At 44.5% G+C, this 23,282-nt stretch overlaps 1 protein-coding gene across 5 annotated transcripts in view; it reads right to left on the minus strand.

The window, feature by feature from the left end:
• The window catches only part of TMCC1 (transmembrane and coiled-coil domain family 1), a 118,193-nt gene that overhangs the window by 69,896 nt on the left and 25,015 nt on the right, over nt 1–23,282 (minus strand). For 2 of the 5 annotated variants that reach the window (XM_021409926.1, XM_021409920.1), the window contains exons 1-3: nt 17,268–17,330; nt 15,511–15,752; nt 1,123–1,179 (exon numbers count right to left, since the gene is read on the minus strand). In XM_021409926.1, coding sequence (XP_021265601.1) covers nt 1,123–1,128 — 6 coding nt within the window. In that variant the 5' untranslated portion in view covers nt 1,129–1,179; nt 15,511–15,752; nt 17,268–17,330. Of the gene's footprint in view, nt 1–1,122; nt 1,180–15,510; nt 15,753–17,267; nt 17,331–23,282 lie in introns of those variants that run through there. The other 3 variants (XM_021409921.1, XM_021409918.1, XM_021409919.1) reach the window with 2 other exon arrangements.

The following is a 23,282-nucleotide window of genomic DNA, read 5'->3' on the forward strand; positions in this document are numbered from 1 at the left end:
TTTATCTTTCTTCTTAACATTGCTTATTTTTTCTAATGTAACTGTTTCTCACAAAGTTGAATCGCATGTCCCTATTGATTTGTTTTGAGAAGACAAAACTAGATTTTTCTCATCACCCAACAGACAAAACAGTTTAGTGAACAAACCTCATTAGCTAAAAAGCAGGAGTCCCAGAATTACTTGGCGTATGAAATACAGCCTTGACAGCTGACCTATAACTGCCTTTTCCATTTTAGCTAACTCCCTTGGCATTCATTTTTCAGTTTGGTCTCGTGGAAGAGCTGCAGTTCAGAACAGAAATGTCCAATATATTCCTCACCCATCATTTTAACTATCTACCACATGCTTTCTATCCAGATTACCACTGGTAATACTGTTGATCTAAAACAATATCACCTATGTCTAACTGAAGTTCCATGCATTCATTAGCTGCTGGAAATCATCAGCTGCTCCAGTTAGCTGTTTCAGTTTACAAACTCACCTGAAACAAATGAGCCCAGTTAGTAGTGACTTGTTTGTGAACTATGTCTGTGTATTCTGTGACTGATTGCTGATATTACACTGACTTGTATCTCAAAATGCTCCTAGACAAGCTTCATGGTCATCTGCTCACATTTCCACACAGAGAATCTGTTGCGAGTCTGAACAGAGCTTTTCAAACAGCATTTCTGGTACAAAGATCCTTAGAACTACTTATTTCTACTAGTATCTAGTTTTGCAGAAAAAAAGCATTTGCTTTACTCATATATGAGAAGAACTGTGAATCAGCAGAATAAATTAGCACGTCTACTTGCAATAACACCAAGTTTTATGCTTGCTTTCAACTTGTAACAACCCTTATGTTCTCTATTTCAGGGAGGAAAAGCAGTGCCTTCAGGATGAAGCCCAGGAACATACATTTCTGATTTGTATGAGAATACAGTACATCAGGGTCAGAATTAGTAGTTCTATATCCACAGTCACACTGAGCAGATCATATAACATTATTCCCTCCCAGAACATGCTCATACAGTCTTTCATTTGTGCAGTTATTTCACCGCAGCGGTGGGAACAAAGCAATTGAAAAGGCGAAACTGGTAAAAACAGTATGAGATAACTATGAATATATAAACTAATACTTGCCTCCATCACTTGCCCTTTAGCATGGCTGACATACAGCAGTCCCTCCACTGAACAAAACTGCAAAAAGAAATTGGATATGAGATGCAATTTTTGAAAATGGGAGGAAAGATGTACACAAGCAATAAAGTGAGCATGGTTCCAACTTTTATATATATATATATTTTTTTTTTTTAATTTAAATGCAACTGTGTTTGGAAGCTGGGCTATTTAAAACTCTTTCAACTAACTGAAGGGATACCAATATAACTGAAGTTAAAACCAGATCTTACAGGATAACTGAGAGGTTCTTGAGAAGGCACATTTTTTCTGGGGATTTCTGGACAGTTGTCAGGGCTGGAAGCAAGCTGGACTTCAGGGCAAAGCCTCCAACACAAGGCTGCTCTGTACCCATTTCACTTTCTCCTCCTTTTCAGTCTTCCAGGCACAGGTCAGAAAGGTTGCTCTTGTTTACCCTGAGTTCAGCCAACAGCACACAGATCTGAGAGCACTGTGAAACACAAGTGCCTCTCACTACATTGTACAAGGAACCTTGCTTAAGTGCCCTGTAACCCAGGCTGAATCGCTGCTGTGCCTCACAGCCATCTGCCAGGAGGCAAAAACCAAGAGACACACACTGCAGCAACATCTGTGCAGCATTCCTTCAGAACAGACTACCAGAGGCCACGCTGCTCCGGCAAACATAACACCTTGTATGGACACAATAAAGGGTCCCATCATCACACTGAGCATGAACACAAATGAGCAGGAAAGGATTTAGATGGGCAAAGCACACCACTCCCACAGACACCATTCTGGCTTAGCTGACCTTTGCTAGAAAAGGGAACAAAGTATTCCCAGGGCACTTTGATCCACTCAGTGCTCCTGTGACAAGCCCAGTCAGGATGGGTGCTGGCTGGAGGAACACAGGAGCAGACGATGACAGCAGGGAGCAGACACACAGTTCAATTTCTGCAGCCAGACTTCAGGAGAGCCACAATGCCAACACAGCTGATCTACACACATTTTCCAAAGGAGATGAGTTACTCAACCAGCCATTGCCAAGAGCGACACACGCCTCAAAGCCACACCTGTCCAACAGAGCTCTTCCTGGAATGGCACTGGTATCCTCGTTTCTCGTAAAATCACCAGCAGATGAGTGCAATTTTCAGTGTGTGGAGGAATATTTCTCCATAGGCCAACAATATACTTCATCTATAAGTAGCTACTACCAAAAATATTTTGGTAATCTCACCGAAGGGTCTATTTTTAGTAGTGACCTAGAGATGAACCATGGAAACAGGCACTTACTGGACGCCTCAAAACTGCGTATGCAATGTTTATTAGCAATTTGAACTTTCTGAGACCAACTCAAGATTGCAACTAAAGTTCTGACTATCCACAGAGAGAGAATTTGGCAATCACTTAGAGCTTCCAAAAGTAAAAGTCTTGATTATAAGGAAATCAACCACAGCAGGGCTCCTCAGGGCACTGGTAGCACAGGACAGAGGACTGAGAGGTCGGTGAGACACTGCCTTCCCAACAGAGATAAGCCTACTCAGGGTGCAGCACGCAGCACAGGATAACAGACTTGTTCCCCAAACTGCATCTATTCTTTAACCAAGGACTCACCGTTTACTACAAAACAAATACAAAGCAAGCTTCCAAATACATCAGCACTTCACAGACATTCCAAGTCTACACAACTGGGGGACTGCAACTATTTTATTACACACCGGATTCCCACCACCAGGAAGACAGCAGAGAATGTTAACAAGGAACACTGAGCTAGTATGTTAGAATATGAAGTGTTGACAGCAAATATGAAGAAATTACCGAAAGTGAAGGGAAGATGAATGAAACATGTTAAAATGATTTCCACAGAAGAAATGGTATTTCTACAACAGTTTGAGTGGAGAACTAGGCACAGCAGGCAGCAACACAAGGTGCCGCTACCACAAACATGTAGCCATTCTACCAGGTGTTTTTTTTTTTTTAAATAAAAATAATGTTAAAACTTTCAAGTACAGTAAGTTTCTGCCAGATTGGTTTTCACAGATCTGCCCTAGAACACTCTAGTTTATTTCTAAGAAAAAAAACAAACTCTGAAACTACTGTTGAAATAACTCAGAGCTGACTTGTTTGCATCTGGAGTACTTGCTACAGATACAAACCCTACCGAGAAACTGGGAGAAAACCACAGAGAACTCAGGGAAGAAAACAGAAAACATTCTGTCTTCCAATATCTACTATTAGTACAATATTCAAACACCCCTAATCCTTAACACTGACATTCAGCTACAGTTAGTTAAAAAATTCTCACATTTATTTTATTGCATAAACAGGTCAGGTTCATATCTCACCACAGAGCTGTAGTCCACAGTTGGCAGGGATCTTATGTAGGAGATGCTTACCGTCTCTCCTATTCGGAGAAAGAAAAGCATTTTTCTGTTGCTTCCAGGTAAGAATGACTTTTAAGAAGAAAAACCCAAGCTGAATTTGAGAAATCCCAGATTACTTTGCAAAACTCATCCTTAAACAGATTCTGTATCAAGGCAAACAGTTTTGCCAGAAAGCCTGGCGGAGCAGTAGTCACATAACAGTAACCAGCATATTGTGGGAACTGGGAACCATGGCGAGTGATTTATATCCATGGAAAGATTAATGTATTTTAAAAGCATCATTGTTCAGCAGCAACAAGCAGCAGAGCAAAGATGGACAGAAAGCTCTGAGTGTTCAGAAGTAATCCTGTCAGCAAAAGGAACTCGGGAGAAACCAGAATGGGTGTAATATTCAAGGGACTGAGGTTTGGACAACATCCGAAGAGGAAGACAACAGCAACAGAGTAAATAATTTGAACCAAAAGGACAACTAGATAGCAGCAAGGCAACCCGATGCATGGAGAAACTGGTTTCATTTATTTATTTAGATATTATGATATGACAGAATAATTTTTAATATCTCAGAATGAAGAATTGGGGAAAAACGCAAGAAAAAAGAGAAGTAGAAATTACATTCAAAATTATAGGTGAGATGGCAGCAGGAAAAACTTAAGGGCCAAAAAAACAATACTATTTTTAATGGAAAGAATACCAATAATTTTCAAGACAGTTCTTCCTCCAAAATTCATGCAAGAAAGGATTTCCTGGAACTCTGGTGAAGCCCAAAAAACCTGTGTCTAGAGGGTTGCCCCCAACCTGGCCACAATCCTGACACTGAAGGTACTCAGTGTAGGAAAGTAAGTGGAGTGTGGTTGAAAGAGCAAACTGAAAGACAAGAACAGGATGGTCAGCAAACGAAGTAGTCCAGCTGGAAGATGAGGAAAAACTGCTCGGAGTATGTGTAATATGAGCCAAATCTCTGCTAAGGCTCCACATCTGAGATTTCAGAAAAGGGCAACAGACCAAAGCCAGCTACATTTGTGCAAATAGTACATAGCAGCAGGCAGTGTGCCCCAAGGAATTCACTGAATTAATTCAGAGCTTTGGATAAGGAGCCCAACAGAGAGATGGGAGGCACTGGGTGAAGAGAAACTGCCATTTCAATAGGAGCAGGGGGCACAGGGCACAACAAGAGACCTACTTTTTAAGCCAACTGTATAATGCAACAGGGCAAAACCAGCAGTAGGTTTTACTGATTTGTGCCTAACTATTTCCCTAAACCCTGCAACCTACTCCCAGCAGTATCCAAATGTCAGCAAGGAACTCAGCTGAACGATGCAAACTCTGCTGCCCTTGCTTTCCCTTCTCACATGCAGCAGGAATGCAGTCTGGTGGCTGTACAGCCTCAGCCACAGGCGTCTTGGGTTAAAGTGGCAGTCAGTCCTGTTACGAGGCTTTGAGCACGTCACTCTGTGCCTTATGTTTTCCTATATGCAAAATTCAAGCCTTCCAGCAAGCTGAAGGAGGGAGAGAACACTGAGGGTAATACTGGTGAAGACACTTTAATAAGATATTTTAAAATGGAGAAAAATACTTAGATTATTTTGAAAGTAACACATACAGATCTCACTCATGAATAACTCAGAATGCCAAGGCACTGAATTTTATGAACAAACACAACTGTATGCTACGGTAAGAAGAACTAATATGTCAACTGACATATGCACTATAAATCAATTCATTGATCAGTAGGCCCACAGCTTACACAATAAGTCACCTGTTACTTGTATGACTACCAAACAATACGAACTTACTCCAGCACACCATTAATAAAGCAGCAGAGACGCTGACTATGCCTGTGTATGAATTACAGCCATCGCCAAGGAGCAATGTATTAAGATATTCAGGGACGAAAATGGCGTTACACCTGAGCCCACAGAAAACACGTGACATACAGCTCTTCTCCTTGGATCCTTGCAGGCCTAAACCAGATGGACAGTCCACCTCCGTTCTGCTAAGGGCGAGCATGTGGCAAGGAAGGACCCGGGGGCAGCACGCTGAGGTCTCGCAGAAGGCATTAAAAGCTGTTCTCCTCTGGAGAGGAAGTGGGGAGGAGCACGTTAACAGCACTCATTTCAGAGGATTCATCAGCTGATGTTACGCTTCAGCACACCCAAATGTATTCACCACTTCTACTCCTGCACTCATCAATTTTTCAAATGCTTCTGCTGCACAAGGGTAACATGTTCACAGATCCACCAGAAGGTGATCTTTCAACACCATGCTCTTCTCAGATGCACAGCCTGTTGAAACTGTTCCTCCCTTTAACTTTCTATCTAATGCTGTTAATTAACAAAACTAATGCAGTTTTCTGTTTCTGAAAGCTCAAAGACTAATTCCTTAAGTAAGAGAAAGATGCATTTGGCTTACACAGATTAACAGACACCAAACACCCTTGACAAGCGACAGATACCACGCTCCTTCCAGTTAACTAGAAAACACATTCCTGAACACACCCATGTTGGAGTCAAACATTTTCAGTATCACCCCTGCACAGTCTCAAAGTTACTGCTGTCCTATAAGTAGTACTGCTCATTGCTTGCTGCTTATATGAAGACCACCAGTTCTTCTGCAGGGTTAGAACTTTACAGTAAGGACATTACACATGAAAATAAAACACATAAATAAGTCACAGACTAGGCCATTTTTCTCATTTACAAGGAGGCTGCATTGGCTTAAAGGAGTGACTTTTTCAGGAACGTTTCTACTGCTTTGCAGTGTTACCAGTTGGCACCAGAATCTTTTCCACCGCTTGGACATTCCAGTCATCTCGGGTTTAGGCAACATCTTAAGTAAAGCTATGAAGCAGAGGTCAGGACTCCTCCAAAAATAAGAACTGTGCAGATGTGCCAATTCATATACATTCTGGTTTTGTATATGCTAAGAACTTAACTTCACACAAAAATCAAAGCAAATATTGCAGTCATCAGCTTGCAACTTGTACAGCTATTAGAAGATTTTCAAGACCACACTGCTGCTCCCAGAGCTGGCACTCCGGAACGACCAGATCGTGTGGCAATGGTACTGGTTCTGTAGTCCAGCACTTCATTGTTCTTCCTTCTAAAAAATACTAGCTTTCTTTAAAGCATCCCCACGAAACTCTTCATTACATAAAACAGTTATAAGTTACCATAGCAGGTGAGTGGTTTGTGTATTTACCCTTGGAATGCTACTATATTATACTGCATTACTACTGCTTCCCTAGTTTTCAGATAAAAAAACACAAAGGTCAAGCAGCTGCCTTAAGGTTATCTTAGACCTTTGGAGCAGAGAATCAAACTAGCTTTACCCTTACGGTTAATGCCACGTCTACATCATCTCACACTGCTGCCACCCTCTGATTTGCTAACGAGCACGTAGCATTCAGTACTTATCTGGAGCCTACCACAATCACTTCAAGGCTATTTTCCACTGGATTTAATGCAATCAGTATCTCGAGAAAGTTAAATCAATGTTAAAGAAAGACTTAACTAGAGTATTCTGTTTTCCTAACATTCCCAACTACATACATCATTCACACACAAAAAAGAAAAAGTAATAATATATAAAACCTGTGTGGATTTAAAAGCTCAGAAACAACACTGAAAATGCATCCTGAAGGCATTTTGCAAGAAAAAAAGACCTTTATGGATCTAGGCATATATAAAGATCCTTAAAAAGCTGGCCTGCTTTACTGGATGCAAAAGGAAAGTTGCCTCATAGCAAGTATTTATTTCTAAGAGCATGGACTAAAAACTAGCAGCTTCACATTGTGCCCACCACAGCACACGCACAGCAGAAGTAGTTACAGAAGGCTGCAATTCACAGCTGTGGGGTTTGCCAAGATGAGGCCGAGAGCTGACACTTCCACCTTGATTTAGCAATGTTTCAGGAAAGCCACCTCCCTCTTCATCTACTCTTCAAAAACAGATTGAAAGGAACGCCAAAACGCAGCGCTTTCTTACAAATCTCTCTGCTTGCTGCAAAACAACAACAAAGTTACAACCATGTTTATATGTTCTGCAAGTAGGTCAACTGCATGTTCTGAATTCAGTGCCTCACCGGAGGGCCTGGGAACAGACCATCTCCACAGCCTGAGCAGGCAGAGATCCGAGGCCGGGATTTCACAACACCACGAGTAGGACAGAAAGAGCAGCTTAAAGGATGCACCACCTCTCTTGCCTCCTGCAGCTAATTCCCAACCCCATACTGACATCCCACCACTTAATTAGCTGTAGGGACAGCTGTTTACAGAGTTGCAATGTAAATCAAAACAAAAAAATTAATTCAAGACTGGACAACACTGTACTGACCACAGAGCTGCTTGTAACGAAGGGAAGCAGTGCAGAAACACATCAGAATTACTCCTATGTGGTACTACCAAAAGACTTTTATTTGCAGTTACAGCCAAAGCAGCTGGAGACGTAGGATCTTGCATCATTTTCAACAAGGACTGACCAGAAGTAATTTCTTATCTGCTGTTCAAATACTGCATTTTGTAAACAAAGAAACTACCTCCTCTAAAGCACTTTGAAAAAAGTGTAAAGAAATACTAAGAAAATACTTTAAATAGTGGGTTTCCCAAAAACAGAAGAGCTCGGGATATGGAAACAAAGAACAAATAAATCAGATTACAAAAGAGAGGTACTGGCAAATAATATCATTCCAAAAAGTCGTTTTTTTTTCATTAGATATCTGCACATAGTCACAATTTGGAACCAGAGAGGACAACTGATTTAAAGAATAGTGAGGATCTGCATATTAAAAAACATACAAAAGAAATAACACACAAGCAATAACATGCCTTAGCTCTCAGCATTCCAGCAAGGAAGGGATGGCAACAGTTAACGCAGAGCGAGGCGCACAGCCCGCCCAGGGGCACGCTCGGCTCTGGTGGAGCCCAAGGCAGCTCACAGCCTCACAGCACCGGGGATGAGCTGAAGGAGAGGAGTTAAGGCATGAAGCTTTAGGAAAATGAATATAACAGAGAGAAAGTTGCAATTTGCACTGGTATCTGCTCCCTTCTCCACTCAGAAATGGGGAGAGCTCCAAATTAAGGACCATGACAATAAAAATCTGCTACAGCAACATACACTTGTAAGTACATGTTTCCTTTAAAGTGCAGCTTTAAGCACTGCTTGTCAAAATATGCCACAGTTCATTATTCATAGAAAATTATTCATTAAAACAGCTTTAAGCTGTTTTAATCAGTTTTCACTGTTGCAGGGATACACAGCAGCAGAGAAAAGTTCCAGTTTCAGTGTGGTAGAGGCAACTGTTGCACTGGTGTGGCTGAGACCACCTATGTCTGGTATTTCCTTCATAGACAGAAACCTACACTGAGAGCAATGCTGAGTCGCACAGCAACACTGAGAGCCTCCCAGCAAATACCAAATTACTCACAGGAGTAATCTGAAAAGGACTAATCCAGATTCCTTTAGCTTCCCTCTCATCTAAGAGCTCATTCAATAGAGCAGATCTCATTCCTTTAAGTATCTCCTTCTGAGGCCAGTTACACTCCTATTATCCACTCTTGCTATTTGCATTATCTCAATCAGATTTTCCAGATTCTGGAAAAATACATCACTAGGCCATGCCAAACATTTTGGCAGCAACTTTTCAGGAGAGAAAGGAGGTGTGGTAGAGAAAGTTCAGAGATGCTCCTTCATCCTGCCAGGAGATGCTGCTACTATGTGTCAAAGCTGACTCAAATGTCAGTTTAAGACAAGGAACATTATAACTGAGTCTGCATGTACCCTAACAGGTAGGAAGGGCAGCAATGAAGTCTTCTGCCTGAGGAAAGCAGCCTGAGCAGGGTCACAAGCACCTGCCCTCAAGTGCACAGAGTTTCTACACTTCTCTGAAGTTAAGAAAGGGACCCAAAGTAGCAACAATTCACAACTGCAGCACAAAACCATGCATTTGGAAATAGCATTCAGTGTTAGCTATACACGCAACTGTTACTGTATGGAACTTGTGGCTTACTGCTTTGTTCATTAGGCATGAACATGTGTATTCCAAGCACAATTAGGTTTATTTTAGTTCTTGCGCACTAACATGAGACATCTTTAGTGTAAGCTTTGATATACCAGGAGCATGATAACTGTTCTGTATTTACTTCTAATCTCCTTCCTTGGCACAGATGTAATGAATGTGACTGACCTTGCAGTGAAATATTCAATGTCAGCTGAGTCGTCCTGAAAATGCTTTTTAAAGAAGTAAAAGACTATGCTTTCTAATCTCAAGTAACAAAAATACTGATGCTCATCCACACAACCATCTTCTAATAGATCTAATTATGCCTTTTGGAGAGCGCACACAAATTGCATAAATGTGGCACAGCTAAGAAGTCATACACACAAATATGCCAGCTTGTCAATATCCCTCTCCAAATCCAACTCAGCCATTCTGGCATACAGAAATTGGTCTTGACAACTTGCTTGCCAATAGGAATCATGGAGGAATCATACACTTACAACCTTCATCAAAAATCAGAATGTTTCCTCCCACATTTACACAAAATCTTTACTGAAAACAGCACAGAAAGAGATCAGAATTGTTCCAAATAAGGTTCAAGTTTACCTACCTCTGAGATTCAAGCTTATAAGCAGAGTCAAAAACAACCAAGAGCCAAGCTATTGATTCCTTTCAGAACTTCCGTTCAACTTGGTTTCCACCAGAATTCCCAGGTCCCTTCCTAGGAAGCTTCCTTCCAGCTGGCTGGGCCAGGCCCTAGGCACGTACTGGTGGACAGGGTAGTTCATCCTAAGGTACAACAAGGGCTCTCCATCTCCCTTTGTTGGACTTCATAGGCTCCTGTCTGCTTGTTTCTCCAGACTCTCCAGGTCCACCTGAATTACCTCACACTCACCTGCTACGCCATCACCTTCTCCTAGCCTTGTAACACCTGCAATCTTGCTGAGGGAACATTTGGCTTCACCACCTAGGTCATTAATGAAGTTTAACAGGACTGGACACAGCGCCAAACCCTGGAGAACTCCACTAGCAACAGGCCTCCAGCTGGGCCTTCCTGCCACTGATGACAATTTTCACAAACAGAGTAGCAATTAGATATGTGGACAATGAGTAGGACGGCAGACTAGCTCAACTATTTCCCGTCCACTCAGCGTCCACATATGTAGCTTGCATTTCCTCAGTTTACCTATGAGAATGTTAAGACAGACTGTTGACAGCTCTCCTGAAGTTGAAATAACCAAATCCACCAAGCCGGTCACCTCTTTGTACATGGCTATCAGGGTGGTTAGGCATAATGACTACTTCCAATCACTTCCTTGTTTTTTAACTTGCTTAGAAATTGTTTCCAGCACTATTTGTTCGATCACCTTCCCCAGAATGGAGGTGAGCCGACTGACCCACTCATGGTTCTCCTGATCCTCTTTTTTAAAAGATTCCTTCCAGAAGATGGGTGGCACTTGCTTTCTTTGTGTCCTTAGGGACGTTTCTTGATCAGCACAGCCTTCCCAAGACAACCAACAGTGGCTTTGCAATGATATTAGCCAGTTCTATTACCGCACGTGGGTGCATCTCATTAGGTGCCATGGCCTTGCTTATGCTCATGATTTTGTTTACATGTTCCCTAACATGGCCCTCCTCCACCGGTGAACAGTCTTTTCTGCTTTGAGCCTTCCCTCCGATCACAGGGGTCCAGATTCTTGAAGGCCTGTACACTTCCTACCAAAGCCAAGGGACAAAGAAAGCAATTTGCCAGGTATTTCTCAAAAGCCATATTTAACTGATCTAGCCAAACACTGCTATCATGCTCTTTTCCCCCCCTTTTTGTAAGTTAAAAAAAAAATCCAGCTATTCCACCACTCCAATCACTCACTCTTAGACAACCAGTTCTGCTACACTATCATTTCAGATTTCCCTCTTCTATTACAGAGTACAAAATGAAACAGTTGAAACACAAGTTTTTAATTGAATTTTTACATGTAACTGATTAACATTAAAACTTAGTATCTTTAGAGACTTCTCCCACTATTCATTCTATAACCAAATAAACACAGATTTTTAAAGAATGCTGATACATAGACAGGGCAGTTAGGTAGACTAAGAGCTTTTACAATAGTGAAACTTGCTACCAATTCCGATGCCTTTGGTCTAGAACCTGCTATACCTGTTCTTCATAAGCTTTTTTTTTTTTTTTTCCCCTGGAGATCAAGAAGATCCTTACACTGAACACAGATGAGTGGCAGGTTCTAAGGATCTAAAACTCCGGAGAACATTCAGCTTGACAGGCTGCAGTGAGGGGCAGAAATCTGCTACAGGAGGCCTGGTGAGGTAAGATCAACCACCATTTCACAAAGGGCCTGACCCACGTTCCTCACTAAAAAAGACAACAGCTCTTTTCTTGAACTGTGTATCTTGATGTTGTCTTAGTTTCAGATGTTATCAAAAGTACAGTTTGAGTGGCAAGTTAAGGAAAACCAATTATCACCTAGAAGAAAGCCATCAGTGACTTTTCATATATAGAATAGGAATCATTTTTTTTCCCCACAGCTAGAATAATTTAACAACGCTTAAAAACCTTGATTAGTCTGTTCATACAGTGGGTTACTCAAGCAAAATCTACAATGAGTTAGTGAGCATCTGAACACAAAGACAAAACAACGTAATGTTCGGTTATGCAGCTGTGGCTCAGTTTCGAAGCCCTCCCTTGATCGCCACTCTTATTAGAAGCTGCCTGTAGCCTGGCCTATTTGCAGTCCTATTAAGCCTTTCCCAAGCTGAACTTTAATATTAGACTTCTCTCTACAGTTCAGAGCTGAGGGCTCTAAGAAATTCATTAAGAAAACTGAACATACCTTCATTTACATTTCTTGCCACCGTTCTCAATCTAAAAGGTGCCATCCTCCAAGCAGCTTAAGAAGGTTGGAGAAGGTAAGATTTTTTTTTTTTTTGAAACTTCATTTTTCATATAACCTGACCTCGGAACAGAAAACCCATGTCCTGTAGTGCTTGCTGAACAGCCTTGCTCACAAAACATATGTCAGCAGTAGCAACAGAGTCACAGCCACTTCCCGGAGTTTGTGAAAACATAAGCTTTTTTGAAGTACTAATTTTCAGGGGTAAAGACCTTCCTCCGAGTTTCATAACCGTCAGTGCCAAGGACCACTCTCTGTGTAAGGGTACTGTTTAGCTTTGCGATAAGACGACACTGCCTGGGAAGACCAGGCCAAAATCCCCTGTTGGTAATAGTCACATCCCAACTCATCAGACTGCTGCTGGCTCACCGCCATCTCCACACACACACAAAATCCATGGGAAATGGCCAAAGTTGTTGCGTGACAGTTTGTTTCCCTTTATGTCAACATTTGCACTCACCTTTTACTTCAGCAAACATCTAAAAAAAAAAAAAGCTGGAGAAAGACACTCTAGATATAAAACATCACTGAAAGCTTGCGCTTCGCAGAATGAATGGAAGTGTTTCCTTGTGTAACTACATACCCACAGCCATGAGGGTTTATCACTGAACAATAAGGACAGGTGTGAGGACAGTCAAAGATATTTTTTCCTTAACTACCTACAAGCACCCTATAACTTGGAGTTCCTCTTCAAACTATTTACAGATGAAAGGTAACACAGGGCACAGGCGGATAAGCTCAGCCAGCAGTAGCCAACAACCAGTGGCTTCATTGGAGGAAGCCATCCCCTGTTCTACTTGCTGTCTTCTCCATTCCTAGCTCTGCTCTTTACTAAAATCTAAATTTTAAAAACAAAAACTAGTTTGGGAACCAGGGGATGGGGATCCAGGAAAAAAGTTAGTTTGGGAACAATTCCTTACTTAATTTTTAGCAGCAAACAAATAATGTATCTAACTATTCTCTATGCAAGAGTTTGTTGGATTTTGTCATACATTAGTATTTGAAGGCTTACGTGGGGAAACTTACTAGAGAATACCCAACACTCAGAGAAGACTAGAGGGAGCTTGTTTTCAGCAATGGAAGACTGCAATCAGTTATCGGAATGCACCACGAGAACGGACATGCTCCCAGCAAGTGACAGATGCCAAAAGAGAAGAACCCTGAAGGGATGTTTCTTCATGGGACAAGCAAGGTTCAGGAGCTCGCGGAACATCCAGAATGCGCAATTTCTGGGCCGCCACGGTTAGATCCAAGCTGACCCTAAAAACTAACAGATGCCTTCAAGTGTTTCTCTGGGAGCACCATCTGTGACATTCACACAGAAATGTTACTTTTTCAAAAAAAATGCTTTCTTAGATTGTCTCAACTATGGCAGATTCCTTTTAAAGAGGGAAACTTGAGACACTCACCAAAGAGTCAAACCAACACTACACAGAAGAATCATTTGTTTGTCTTCCTCCCACAAACAGGAATTACACCCGAAGCATTTAAATGACTTGGTCAAACCAGAATCAGAACTAAACACCAGGGACTCTTTCAGGACACACCATCTGAAAACCAGCAATCCCAGAAAAAGCGTGATGAGAACAGAAACTGCTCTGCAGCCCTTGCTCTCAGCAAGCAGTAGCTTGTTACAGCCATCCCACTCTACCACGACCCTGCCACTGGGCCGCAGCACATTCAGCAGACCAAGCAGCAGAATTTCACTGCAAACTAAGCAAGCTTCGCTAAGGAAAGACTCATACCTAGTTCATGCTCTTCCACAGCGAAGTATTTAATGCTAATTAACACCCACTTAGCCACACCAACACAGGCTTTCTTGAGCAACTCCTCTGGCACATCTCACTTTTCAAACCTACTTGTGGTGATCTCGCACACCCTGTACGTACATAAGGCACAGACTTACTGGGGTTTCACAGCAAGCTGCAGCTCCCACGCCCCAGCAACAGCATAGATAGGGTCAGCTGGAACCACCCTGCTGCCCCGACATTCAGAAGATAAAACCAAATGGCAGTGCTCAGGAGCACGACCAGCATGCCAGCTCGAGACTGAAGCTAGAGGTTATCTCAGCCCAAATCTCACATTGCAAAGGATCACAATGGCCACATCCTTCAGAAGAGATCTTTTCCATCAAAAATGCTTTCACTTCATTGTGTCACTAAATCACTGTTGGCCTGAATCAGTAAGTTCTACCATAACAGACTCTGAACAGAAGTTGGTCCTTTTTCATTTCTTCAATCTTAACCATTATTCAGACTCAGTGTAGTGCACTCTACCATTGTTCTTTACTCAGGGGCCAAATGATGTTATTCATCACTGCCACCACCCACCCACGATCAGGCACTTGTTCAGCTCTCTCCTGCTGGCGGTGATTTACCAACACTAAGCTTCTATTGATCTCAGGAAGGCCTACAGTCTTTCTGCTCCCCATTACCATACCCAGAGATTATAAAAAGCACATTTATTTGCTAACAGGATAATTACCATGGCAACTAACCTCCAGGAAAATCACAGCCAACAGCTCCAGGATGAAAAACTGGGCCAACAAGGAATTTACTGAGGGAGACCAATCAGCACATGCAACTCTGAGAAATACTGTAATCTGCCAAATTCCTCTCTGAAGAAACTGTAAGCGTAGGTATCTGCAGAATTCCCATCACAGCCCATCAACTAAGTTGGACCAACGACATTAACACCCAGCTCTATATCTCAGCGCCCTATAAGATTCTTTGAAATGTTTTTGTTACCCTTCAGAACAGTATTAGGGCAACATTTCTCCAGGGTATAACTAGTTCATCTTTCAGACTACTAATACCAAAAGAAAACTAACGTGATCTAATTCTGTAATCAGATGGTCTTCTCCTCACATGTCTTCCCACTGTCTCTCTTCTTCCTGCAATGTATAACAGACACAGGCCACCTACAGCATGTGGGGAGCCCAAGATCCAATGACTTCTGGTCTGCCCAGACAGCACATTTCACAGTCTTTGTTACTTGCCACTCTTGAACAGACTTAGCAAAGTTTCACTCCCCAAACATATTTATTATTGATTTCAATAACAAACTTTGATTTCCCACGTGTTATGAGATACAGCAGGTATACATACCTCAGCATTGCTCAGGCTTGCTCATCTCTTTGCATAGACATGCTCATAGCTGTAATCCAAACATCTTCAGTAAAGATCTAGAAACACTTTAGAAATATAAATTCCACGAGAAACAGGAAAGTCAAGGGAGGGCGGAACATAGCATGTGTTGGCTCCTACATTTGCAGACAGCTGCATTCAGTAGTGTGGGTCATCTTCAGAGCAAATCTTGGCAACAAAGCTTCTTCATAGAGGATGAAGACCTGCCAAAATTAATAAGCACAGTAAGAAAAAACACTGACATCTGATTAGCAAGAGAACATCACCGCAGATTCACCATCTCCTTCAGAGAGGAGAACCAGCTCTGACTTGAAGCAGTGGGTTTCCACCAGCTTTGACACATTTAATGTCAGAGTCTGTTTCTGGTATTATCTCCTGTTCTGAGCAGTTTACCCTAATAAATTAACTTAAAGAGAAAAATTTTTGAGCACTTGAGTTAAGCCTGACCATAAGGGAGCACACAGCATAACAACACTGCAGAGTGTTGTGCTTCAGACAAAGCTTCTAAGCTTAATAGAGGCCTTGGTGTTCTCTGCATATTTGCATAGAGGACCACTTCAGCAGTTAGAATGGTTCTAACGTTCATTCCTTAAAAAGGGGGACCAAGATGCAATAAGAATTCTTAATTCCTACTGCTTGCTATAGAAAAGTGGAAATTCCTATGCAGCGAATGCAGCCCTACACACCGTGCCGAGTTACTGCCATCCTGCTCAGCACATCCCATCCACAAGTTCCACCGCTGCTGGAGATGAGAGGAGGGCAGAGACAGCGCAGAGAGCTCCCAGCATGGGCAGCAACAGAGGGAAGGAACTACCGAGCTAAAAGCGCGTCTGCATCAGGTACTGCCTTTGATGACTACATCTTTAGTTAAGACCAAACAAGATGTTGAGAACTCAAACCAGGGACCTTCTTGGGCGGGGGGGAGGGGGGGGAAACACCACAAAAACCAAACAATTGTATTGCAGTGTTCCACTGCAGGGGGAACAAAAAAAACCTTTTCTAAATGGCAAGACACGTTGTTGCTTTTGTTTTGTTTGTTTGTTTTTTTCAACGGCACGAAAGTCTTAGGCCCCAACGTATTTCTTAGGCCAGGCGTGCATCGAGTAGATTCCCGCGCCCACAGCGCGCTCCCCCGGATCGCCATACACCGCGCGGGCGGAGGGGCCCCGGGGCGCAGCGCAGCGGCCGCGCACGGAACGAGCAGCCACGAGCTCTCCCGACCCTCCCCGCCCCCGGGACCCGCGGGTGCGGCGGCGGCGCCGGGGGCTGCGAGAGGCCCAGGGGCGGCCCCTCAGCTCCGTGCGCCCCCGCAGCGCACAGCGCGCCCCCACGCGCGGGCTCCGCTCAGCCGCCTCGCGCCGCTCGGCCGCCGACGCGCACAGCGAGGCCGGGAGCGACGCTCCGGGCGGGGCCCACCCGCACCGCACCGCACCGCACCGCACCGCACCGCACCGCACCGCACCGCACCGCACCGCACCGCACCGCACCCACGCCGCGCCGCCCCCGCCGAGCTCCCGCGGGCGGGAGCCGGGCAGCGCCGGAGGGCGGCCCCGCACCCGGAGGACCGAACGGGCCGCGAGGCGGCGGCGGCGCGTTAGGGCGGCCGAGCGGCGGAGCCCGAGGAGGCCTTCGCGTCCGGCCCGGCCCGCGGGGATCGCTCCCGCCACACACGCGCGCGCCGCAGGCCCAGAGAACGGCTCCGCCCGCGGGTCACCCACCGCCGAGCGAGGCGCCCCCGCCGCGCCGCCGACGGCCGCTCCATCCCCGCCCCGTGCCGCCGCCGCCGCCGCAACGCTCGCCCGGGCCGCGCGACGTCAGCGCGCAGCGCCGTCGCCGTTGGAGGCGAGGAGACGCGAGAGGTCCCGCCCACACCGACCCCGCCCCGCGGCCCCGCCCCCGGGGCGCCGCGCGCTGCGGCCCGGGCGGCGTCGCGTGCTTTGTCGCGCGCCGCCTGGAGACGCCCCGCGCCGCGTCCGTCGGGGGCCGCGCGCCGAGCGCCCGGGAGCGCGTGGCACCGCGCGGCCCGGCCCCTGCCGAGCTGCGGCGCTGCGTCTGCGGATCTCCCTCTGCTGGGGCGCTGCTGGGGCCCATCCCGCCCGGCTCACGCGCTGCGTGAGAAGCTGGAGCGCTCTCTCCATGCGGGCTCCTTCCTTTTTGCCCAGACAGAAGCTGTCACACTCAAACTGTTCACTTCGAAAAGATTATAGAAGTCTGAAGAAGCTGAAGCAATCAAAAATTAATTTGTCTTCCTAAAAATGCTCCGTATGTGTGGCAAAGTAATTAGAGATCAAAGGCAAATATCTTCTGGAAAATATTACTTTAAAAAATGCACATCCCTGTGTTTAGCAACGGCTAATGTCTAGGAGGTGCGTGATGTCCACATGACAAACAAGCCCAGTTAGGGTAATTAGAGAAAGCTTATAAGGCGTCAGTTAAACAAGAGCCCAATGAAACCATGACACTTTGCAGCAAAAGGACATCTTGTGAGCTGCGGTGTAACAGCGATGGAAGTCAGAACAGAAAGCGCCCTGGCAAAACAGCCAGTGCTGGAAGCCATTTAAGAAGGGTAAAATTTAAGCCTTGTTTTTCTCAGGAGTCAGTTGTTGGAATGAGAGAAATTTCCCTTAAAAATCAATGGAGTCATTTTAATTAAAATAGTCAAATCACAAAATGCAAGAAGGATTTTAGGACCAAGAATCAGCAGGCAGTAAAGTGCTTCAGTGGGAATCTTTTCAGGCTACATGCCAGAAGTCCAGGAGTGGTAACCGAGTTTCGCTTTGAAATTCTCCAGGAGGGGCTCCTGACCCGGGGTCACTCAGTCCTCGGCAGATGTATGGGCAACTCACAAAATACCGAATCAGAAACTGTTGTGACGCTGACGTGCAGATAGCGCCGTGCCACATGACTGCACCGGTGAGACGGCTGCTGATGTTTCAGCAATGAGTTCAAGCCAAGCTCCAGGTAGCACAACATCTCTGCACTTCAGGCTAGGCTGAGCACTGCGTCTCACACCCACCAGGGTGCACAAGGCATCTGTAGGCTACGTGGAGAACGAAGCGCACCCAGCTGCAACACCAGTAGGAAAGCCAAGAAGTACGCTGCAAACTATGAAGTGCTTACTGTACTGCAATGAGATTATTTCCCCGTGTTATAAGCAAACAGACTATCAATAAACTCCGCTGAGTCTTGAACTCAGCAGCCACCTTCAGCTGCAGGAGGACTCCTTGTGGCTCACACAGCAGAGCAGTTTCCCCAGGCATAGAAGAAAACAAGCCTTTGACTGCCAGACTCTTGGCTCCCTTCCTCCTGTGTTAAAGGAGCAGGTAAGGACAGCGATGCTCTGAACCGCTACAATGGCTTGAAATGTCTTTAAAAGGTACAACCCATCCGGTTCCAGCGCATCAAAAACACCCCCAGCCGAGATAGACCAGAGCTATGCAATGTATCTCCTGCAGTGTATCTCCTCTCGGGTACTGAAATGTCTATCATGTGACTTTCTGGCTCCTGCGAATAAATTGTTGCAACTGCTCTCTTTTGCAGAAATACTCGAGAGTCTTCAATGAAATTACAGCTTGTTACAACTTGAAAAGAGCATTTCACTCTCTAGATAACAGTGTAATGCAACAATACGATGAAAAATAACGCGCTTTCATTTGCAAAGTGCTCTGTCCCATGGAAGTGCTCCAATCCAGCCTAGGAAGTTAATAAAACAAAAGCAAATAATACTTGTAGTAATAAAAGTGCAACCTTTTCCATCTGGCATTTCCAAGCAAGTCAGCCTCACCTCAGTGCTATCGTGCTAGATAAATATGATCAACCCTCTCAGCAGAATAGATGCCGCACTAGAATATGTGCTATTGAGCCAAAAGAAAGTTCTCAGTTTTTCTCAAAGACTGACGCTTGTGGCTCCTGGATGTGCAAAATATCATCCACTGTTATCTCACTAAGGAGGCAGGGAGACAGCAGACAACCAGCTAAGAATCTAAGAAAGCCCTGAAAACAGGGCCCAGCGCAGCCCAGCCTCAGCATCACAGCTCCCACCGGGAACGCGGGGGTCCAGAGCCCAGCTGGTTATCCAGCAGCGCCACCTCCTGTTCCCGGCCCCTCGCTGCACGAGGCCGGCACGGCCCCGCCCCGCCCGGCCCCGCCCCGTCGCAGAAGGAATTCTGCGCGCTCCTGAAGTTTCAGCGAACCACAGAGCCCCTTTGGTGTTTCAGGCCACGTAATTCGCCTTCTCCACGAGCGGTAACGGCCACGCAGCACGCGGTGCGCGATCCGTGGCCCCCTTCCGCTGCACCTCGCGTTATCCCGAGCACGGGAGGGATTGAGGAGAGGGGGGTGCGCTGCGGGGCTGCGGCGCAGCGCGGGGCGGAGCAGCCATTTAAGCCCGCTTTGAGGAGCGCGTGCCCTCTCCACGCGGCCGCCAGGGGGCAGCACCGCCCCGCGCCCGCTGCGGGGAGCCCTCCCAGCAGGCAGCGATCCCGTCACGCCGGTAGATGCCAAAGCTCTCCTCCTCGGGACAACAGGCTCCTGCCATCAGTGTAACGCCAGGAAGGCCGATGATCTGGACTGATCAAACACGGCACCTAGAACTACTGAAAATCCAAAGATTTCTTTGACCAAACATCGCCGCATCATTTCTGGACGGATCCTTTCCAGGCAGAAAAGGATCTTCAAGGATGCTTCTTAAGGTCCCAAGCGCTGCCAGCAGATGCACAGCCCACAGTGCTCACGCCAGAAATGCAGGATGGCTCTCCTTTCTTCTGTTAGCTGAGAGCTTCCATCTTCTGACTGGAATGTGGAACCGTTGTTTGTTTGTTTTTTTTTTTTTTTTAACTGTTCACAAAATAAAATGGTATTTCCTTTAGGAATAAAGAGACTAGAATATGACTGTTCAGGATACATTTGCACTGCAGACTTCAGGGAACAGATAGGCAACTGCACAGCTCTTTCTGGCATGACCAGTCTGCAGTGCAGAGACACAGTTATTGTGCACAAGGAGTGCTACGAATGCAGAAAATAAAATTAAGTCAGAACAGAACTGTGCATACTGACAACTTTCAGGAAGAGCAAACACTGCAAGAGACCGGTAGGGTACAGGCTCTGCTTTGGCTTTGCCATGTGAGCTAAATATTCTCAATCTGTCTAGAAGCACAAATCAGGCTGGGGGGGAGAAAAAAAAAAAAAAAAAAAAAAAAAGAAATGCTAGAATTCAGGAAGTCCTTGTTTTCTGCCTTTTCTTCTGTCTTCCATTTTAAGTGTGTACATAAGAGAGACTAAGGGAATGAGGCTGGCTTGAGAGCAGCATAAGGCACGCAGTGTTCCCTGCAATGTAGGTTATTAGTGAGCTCAAAGACAGTGTGAAGTGAGCATCTGATGCTGGACTTTGTGATGAATTTAGCTTAAGAAGTTCAGATCTGAATCGAAACATTGGAATTTGGGATACTTGAATTCAGAATTATGATTGTGTTCTACAGATGGGAATGAGGGAACGGAACTGTTACCTTGCTGTACCTCGGTCTTCTATGTTCCCATGTAATGACAGCAATATTTTCTCTTGTGAAAGAGCAGATCCTTCTATAAAGATTTCAGAGAAGCACAAGCAGTTGTTCAAACAGCATAAAAAAGAACTGTTGGTTACATTTCTAGGCTAAATAATGAAGCATTCATAATCCTCTTTTTCAAAGCTAGACACCCATTTTCAACCTTGCTCAGTCTACAGCATCTGGGAACATCAAGACTTAGAGTACTTACAATTACTACTACAGACTGCTACGTGAAGGCTGTGTAGTATTATGTAGTTGAATCTCACTGCATTAACCTAAAATTACCTTTGACATACTTCAGATATTTTACCAGTGTGAAACTGAGCTTGCAGCAAACTTACATCGTAAGAATGGAGGATGGGAACAAAACGATGGGTCAAATCCAATTCTTAACTCACAGGTGAAGTGCAAATTCAAATCCACTGGAATGGGCCAACATGGGATGAGAAGACCTGGCTGGAAGCAGGAATGCTGCAGACAAAATAATTCGATGTAAGGCAGAAAAGGATCCTTTCTGAAGAGGTAAGAAAAGTTGCAGTGTTGTAGCAATCATGGAATGCAGATGCTCAGAGGCCACTTTTGGTAAACAGAATTTGGTGAACAGAACTGACACTGGAGAGATGAACCAAAAAAACAAGTTAAGGAAATGCTGATGCTCACACGATTGGCACTGGTACAAGCATATGAGAGGGATGGGCTCGTGTCATGTCTTTGCATTCTCCTTGTAGATCTGACTATGGTCATAGGACTCTGTCCCATGCATTGCTCATTAAGTCTTTTTATATTTAAGCACAAATGTGTGTTTTATTTGCTGCAAGGGCTACAATAAAAACTCCCCAACACTTATAAGTCACATAATAAAGATCCACTAGCATTTTTTTCCAAGTATACCTTAAAATATAGGTGATTACAATTTCTGGATTGATTGACCACCAATCATGGTGGTCAGTCATCATGGAAACATCTGAGACACTTGTCCAAGGTCCAAAACTAGAGTAGGATACTAGCAGAAGTAATCAAAGCACAGTGCCTATAATAATTCAGAGAACTGAGTGGCAAAGTAGCAGAAAAGAGTTTGCTGGGATTTGACTCCAGATACAGACATCTAACTTCAGGTGTCTGAATACGCACTGCAGTGTATAATTTGGATGTCTAAGTGTCTTCGGTACTTAAGTCTACAGAATTACTTTTCTGACCAAATCAGAAGTGTTGAATTCACTGACCCACTGCAAGGCATCCCTCCTGGACACCTATTCAATTTCACAGCTGCTTTTTCGTCTCCTTCAGATTTGGTTGGTATACTAAAAACGGTCAAAGCCTTCAGTGATAATGTACAAAATACATTGTATTCATCTACTTGAAACCTTCTGCATTCTGTGCTTATTTGAGTTCCCTTATCTAGTGCCTGCCCTGGTATTCACATTTCCTTGGCTATCTGTTCCATACAAAAAAATTACCAGCATCCTTTAAATAAAACCCAGTCTTGGTTCTGAGATGCAGAGTTTGTATTTATCTGTTTTCAGACACCTATACCTCCCTTACCAAAGGATACTGCTCTGTTTAATAATTAAGCTACACTGTTGAAACACTTGTGCTACATGTTTTGAAGATGAGAATTAAGCCATGACTTTTACTGCTGTAGTCATTCCATTATGATCTCTGTGGGGGAGATACACCATGTCTTTTCTTGCTTGTTTTTATTGGAAACGGCTTTTTTTTTTTTTTTCCTCCTATCAGCCCTTTACACTGATCTAATATCTTAGCATTGAAGCCTGTGTCCATGGATGCTAAACTGACTTTCTCTTATGTACTTGGTTGGATATTGAGGACATAAAATATTTTTCTGGTGTTGTAATCAAGACTTGCCAACAAAGAAATTTGTTCCACATGAGGTGCTGCTGAATCAATAGGTAGAAGGCTGAAAGGAAATATAACCTACCAGGGAATAAAGGGACATTCTGCAGGAACAATGTGTTGTCATTAGGTATGATAATTGGGCAAATCGTGGTGTGATCCTTAAAGCCTCTGCTGATTGTATTCCTTTGAGTGCATTACCCAATCAGGGGAAAGGTGCATCAGATACGCCTTACTTCATTGTACTTCTGAAGTGGAGCGCAGGTGTGGGAAAACAAACAAGTCTGCAATCCTTGCTTTGCAAATCAATTCTTAATCACTCTAGTTCTGATT

The sequence above is a fragment of the Numida meleagris genome, chromosome 11, assembly GCF_002078875.1.
Source record: "Numida meleagris isolate 19003 breed g44 Domestic line chromosome 11, NumMel1.0, whole genome shotgun sequence".
Classification (NCBI taxonomy): domain Eukaryota; kingdom Metazoa; phylum Chordata; class Aves; order Galliformes; family Numididae; genus Numida; species Numida meleagris.